This window comes from Acyrthosiphon pisum, chromosome X, assembly GCF_005508785.2.
Source record: "Acyrthosiphon pisum isolate AL4f chromosome X, pea_aphid_22Mar2018_4r6ur, whole genome shotgun sequence".
NCBI classification, from domain to species: domain Eukaryota; kingdom Metazoa; phylum Arthropoda; class Insecta; order Hemiptera; family Aphididae; genus Acyrthosiphon; species Acyrthosiphon pisum.
In genome coordinates this window covers 23,812,593-23,818,001 of record NC_042493.1, presented here as the reverse complement: position 1 = coordinate 23,818,001, position 5,409 = coordinate 23,812,593, and the positions used below count along the sequence as shown (strand labels likewise).

Genomic DNA, 5,409 nt, shown 5'->3' with positions numbered 1-5,409 from the left:
AATTATCATGTACCTGAGAAACAGTATAAATTTATTACTATTAATTGTTTATTCTGTGAAAAGAAATGCATGTATGAACAAATGCTTTTATACCATTTAAATAATGTTCATTTCAAACAGCATTCGTATGTACCTAGGGAACGTTCAACGGTAAACTATTCATGACTTTTTTAGATAATCCAAGACTTAAATTTTACTTTACAAATTTTTTTGTAATATTATCAATACAAAATGGTATTCACTTATTTTTAATAGAATGTATTAAAGATGATTGGTTCGGCAATGTTACACTTCCCAAGCAACAACCACATGACATCAACGAGCTTATATCATTTCATTAGAAGTTTTGGATCTAAAATTGAAAGCGTTGATGCATTGAATGTTATTTTGACAAAAAATTGTAATGCAATTCAACATTTGGTCAATAAACAACTAAATGTATGTAACAAGTATTATAATATATTTACAATCACACAAATAACAATAATAACACAATATTTAATAACAGGTACTTTCAAGATACACTAATGTTGAGAATATTATAAAATATGAACAATCACACAAATAACAATAATTACACAATATTTAATAACAGGTACTTTCAAGATACACTAATGTTGAGAATATTATAAAATATGTACAAGAAGAGGAGCTTGAACAATGTCTTGTAAACTTAGACCCCTGTAAAATAAATAAAATAGCAACAAATTATATACATTTTAAGTTTGACAAAAAAATAGGAAAAAAAAAATTAGCACTTCTTAAAAAACAATCAATAGACATTCTAAAAAGTGAAACAATTAAACAATATTCAAAATTTTTAATGACACAAAAACTCCCCATTCAAAATCAAAAACATTTAGAAATTTTTTCCATAGACACAGTACATTTTTTTAATAACAGCCCACTCTACACATTTGAAACATTTCATATTACACAAAACCTTCAGTATGTAAATAGTATAAAAGAAATTTATTACATGCTCTTTGTTGCCGCCAAAGTACAATGATAGTCACGCAGTCGAGCACGGCCAGATCAAAGGTCGTGCCGCTGTCGCATTCTAGTCTAGCGAGACATAACCGGTCGGCCGCCGTGCTATCGGCCTACCACAGTGGGTGATATGCAAATATCGGTGTCGCCAGGTAGTCAGTCATACGTTGTTGTTCGTCGTCTATGTGTGCGATCCGGTGCGCCGTCGCCGTCAATATCCGTCTGTGATTCCGTGCCCGTCTGAGCCGCTTTTGATCCCCATAGTGCTCGCATGACGTGTTAATTATTAGTACTCGGTACACCACAGGGACCTAATAGAATATTCATTTTTTCTCGATCTAAGAGCCTAGATAATTTGGAGAATTCAAACATATGGTACATTTTAAGTTGCACCTCCATTATTCAGTCAAGTATATGTAATATTAGCTAAATATTTACATGGTATCGTGCCTATGGCTTATATTTTACTCTCTGATAATCAATCAGCAACATATGATCGTATGTTTTTAATGTTAAAAAACTTAAGACCGGCTATAAAACCTAAATCATTTCATGCGATTTCGAACAAGCGGCCATATAATCAATAAATAATTTATAATTTTCTGAAGTTAAAATATATGGGTGTTTATTTCATTTGTCGAAAATTTTTAAAAAACAAGTTGGGCTCGTTTCACACTACACGGTTTTGACCGTACGACAAAAAACCGGATGGCGACATTCTGTTAGAGGTGCGAATACGCTTTCATATTATACGGTCACGGCAAAATTCCGGCGCCGTGCCGTTCAGTTGCCGTCTACTGCCACTACAGTATACGGCAGCCGGACGGCGCGATAAGCTTAGTGGCGTACGTGACCAAATGCACGTTTTCACATTATACGATTTTATTCGTGCGGCAGAGTTCGATCAGTGGGACTCCCGATATCAGTCACTTCGAGACACGATTAAACTTAAACTTGCAATATATTGACAAAATAATGGCGGAATTCGATGTTGAATTTTTAATTACTCTCGTGCAAGAGAGACCAGTGTTGTGGGACAAAGGTTTAGAACTATACAAAGATAGAAATGCTACAAAAAATGCCTGGCGAGAAGTTTTAATATAACTTAACCCGGAATTTGATGCTCTTGGTGATAAGGAAAAAAATTTGTTTGGTAAGTATATTTTTACTAATACTACAATAATAAAATAATATTTAAAATATAAATTCTTAGTTAATTAAAAAATTGAAATACCGATATAAATTAGTTAATTTGTTATAATATTCACTGGAATTTCAAGTTTATATTTTCGACATTAGCCATGGTAGACTTCCGACGTCAGAAACAAGATATTTACACAATGTATTTCTTATGTTATTTGGTGTAAGGCCTCCTCGTACGTTACTCTCATCAGATATATCTGACAAACCTGTGATTGACATTGTATCCAAATCGTTATATCCATCCCTCTCAAGTACAAAATTATGTAAAACAATGCAAGCATTTACAATTTTGACAGCAAATTCTGGTTGTACATTAATTGGTCGATGAAATATCCGCCACTTATTTGTGAGGATCCCAAAAGAGCATTCAACAAATCTTCTTGCTCTAGATAGTCGATAGTTAAAAATTCTTTTATCGACTGTCAGATGTGTTCCACCAAAAGGTCTCAGTAAATGTTTATGTAAACCAAAGGCTTCGTCTCCAATGAAGAAGTAAGGTAGTTTTGGACTGTCTATTCCAGGCAAAGATTTTGCTTCTGGCAATTGTTGTTCATCATTTTCTATTGGCTTCCACAAACTAGACCTCTTAAACACTGAAGAATCACAGTCTTTACCATAACTCCCAACGTCAGTGTACACAAATCGATATTTGGAATCTGCAACTGCCATTAGAACTATAGAATTATATCCTTTATAATTAAAATACATTGACCCACTGTTAAGTGGGCAATTTATACGGATATGTTTCCAATGACGGCTCCTATGCAGTTCGGAAAATTAGCTCTATTCTCAAATCCAGAAGCAATTAACTCCCATATTTCTTTCATTGGTGTTGGAATAAAATCCTCTCTCATTAGGCACCAAATTGCTGTACATAATTCTTCTACTATTTTACTTGCCGTAGAAATTCCTATTCTATAACTGAAATGTAAATCGGTGAATGTACAACCACTTGCAAGATACCTAGAAAAAAATTAAATTATGAATAGCATATAGTATATACAATTATTTTTAGATTCTGAACAGAGCGATGGATTCATTGATTTTACAATGACGTGGGTGCTTTATTTATTTATTTTTGTGTCTGTCATCACGTTTTGAAGTAGTAAAATTTTTTTAGACTTATCAATATTCTTTATTTGAATATTTGATTAATATTTTTTCTTTCAGGTCAAGGAGTTCTTAAAAGATGGACTAATCTTCGCGATTCATTTTCAAAATATTTCAAAAAAGACAAAGAGTGCAAGAGAAGTGGCTCAGGAGCAAAAAAAATGAAGAAATATGTATACTTTGATCAATTGCAGTTTTTACGAAAAATTTATGTTGAAAGACCGACTTCGAATAGCCTGGAACCGGAAGCGATAAAATGAAAAAGATGACATAGAGCCACAACTGCAAGCTTCAGGTAATGTTTCAGATATTTCTAGGGAAAAAATAATTAATCCACAAAAAGGAAGGAAAAATAAAAGTCAGAACGACATTGATTTAAGAATTATAAAATTACTTGAAGAAAAGGATCAACCTTGCAATAAAATGGCTTTATTACAAAGTTTCTTGCCTCACTTGCAACAATTTGATAATCAGGACTATTTACAATTTCAAATGGGTGTTTTGAAAGTTATCGAAAATATCAATGAAAGTAAGAAAGAAAAACATTTTGCTACATCTTCTAATTTCGCACCTTATCAGCAACTTTATGTAAATACATCAAATCCTACTCAATATCATCCTCGACAATTGTTCAACACTCCCAATCACTCCAAAGTTTTCTTATCTCAGCCATATTCAACTGGAAATCATCAAATTCCATCATGCAGTAAACAACTGACTCCAATTACTACCAACCAAGAGGTCTCTTACATAGAACTTGAACAGAATAGCCCTTCTGTAAATTCAGTAGCATCCTCAATAACAGAAGGCATTGATTTTAGTACATTTTAATATATTACATTTTTTTTTAAATTGGCATGTAAAAAAACAATGTAACAGTCAAACATTTTTCTTTTATTTTCTAATGTTATTTATAAAGTATTATCAGTTATATTAAAATAATAAAGATGCGATTTTTTTTCTATTAAATTGTTTTTTCTTTTATTTTCTAGCGTATTTTTTATAAGTATTATCAGTTAACAGTATAATTATATTAAGTTAATTAATTACTAACCTCAATGTTATCGATAACATCTCAACTGGTTGTATACAATTTCTAAATTGCGTGTTTTCACGTTGAAGCTTATCCCTGAGTTTTCCATGTAATACATTAAAAGAAGCACATGACATACGGAAATAATTAAAAAACTTATTTTCATCATTTCGTAAGTCATTAAATAAAGTATAAAATAATCCCACTTCCTCTCTTCTAGCATTAATAGGATGTACCCAAAAAACACGATTTTTCTGTTGTCTTTTGCGGCGACGATTGTATAACCATAGTGCAATAATATTTTGTTTGTCGTTCATTGTAACAACGCGCGACTTGAGTGTTTTTATAAAACTAAACCTGTAAAAAGTATATTAAGCATAGGAAACCTGCATAAATCATGTTTTACCGTACGGTCAAAACCGTATGTGTAATGAGCCACTGATCCGGTTTATGCCGTCCGGTTTTTTGCCGTACGGTCAAAACCGTGTAGTATGAAACGACACTTGGGTCCATTTCACACAGGACGGTTTAGTCCGTGCGGATTTTAATCGTACGGATTTTATTTGGCAGTAAACAAATAAAATTAGTTGTGGCTTTCGCACGGGACGGTGGGCTAATTATATCCGTACGGTCGCCGTGATACAGCCGTGTCAACGACTGAAAATCACGGCGCCGTGCCGTCGCCGTCTTATCAGTTGCCTACGTGACTAGGCACGCGTATTCATACTTCACGGTTTTTAGTCGTCTACCGTCTGTTGTCAAAGGAGTTTCAATGAGTTCGTCAAAGGATGAAATAGACATGCGGAAATAGTTGAAAAATTTATTTTCATCTGCAAGTAAATCTTCAAATAACGAGTTAAATGTGCCCATGACATTTCTTCGTTCATTAATTGGGTGCACCCAGTACTTACGAACACGTTGTTTTCTACGTAATCGCAAACGACGGTACAAAAGCCACATGGCAATGATGCGTTTTCGACTCATGTTGAAATCCAACTGAGTTAAAACAGATAAATATAACTAAACGTAGACGATTCACGGGGGAAAAACCGTCTTGTGTGAAAACAACGTCC

At 33.4% G+C, this 5,409-nt stretch overlaps 1 protein-coding gene across 1 annotated transcript; it reads right to left on the bottom strand.

Moving 5' to 3' along the window:
- Positions 1–2,271: 2,271 nt before the first annotated feature.
- Positions 2,272–2,862, bottom strand: LOC103309061. Its single transcript, XM_008183606.1, has one exon. It carries the CDS (start codon positions 2,860–2,862, stop codon positions 2,272–2,274), a length of 591 nt encoding a protein of 196 aa, XP_008181828.1.
- Positions 2,863–5,409: the final 2,547 nt, after the last annotated feature.

Bases quoted from the DNA above. Each gene is read 5' to 3' on its own strand.
- LOC103309061 (XM_008183606.1), bottom strand. From the start codon at position 2,862: ATGGCAGTTGCAGATTCCAAATATCGATTTGTGTACACTGACGTTGGG.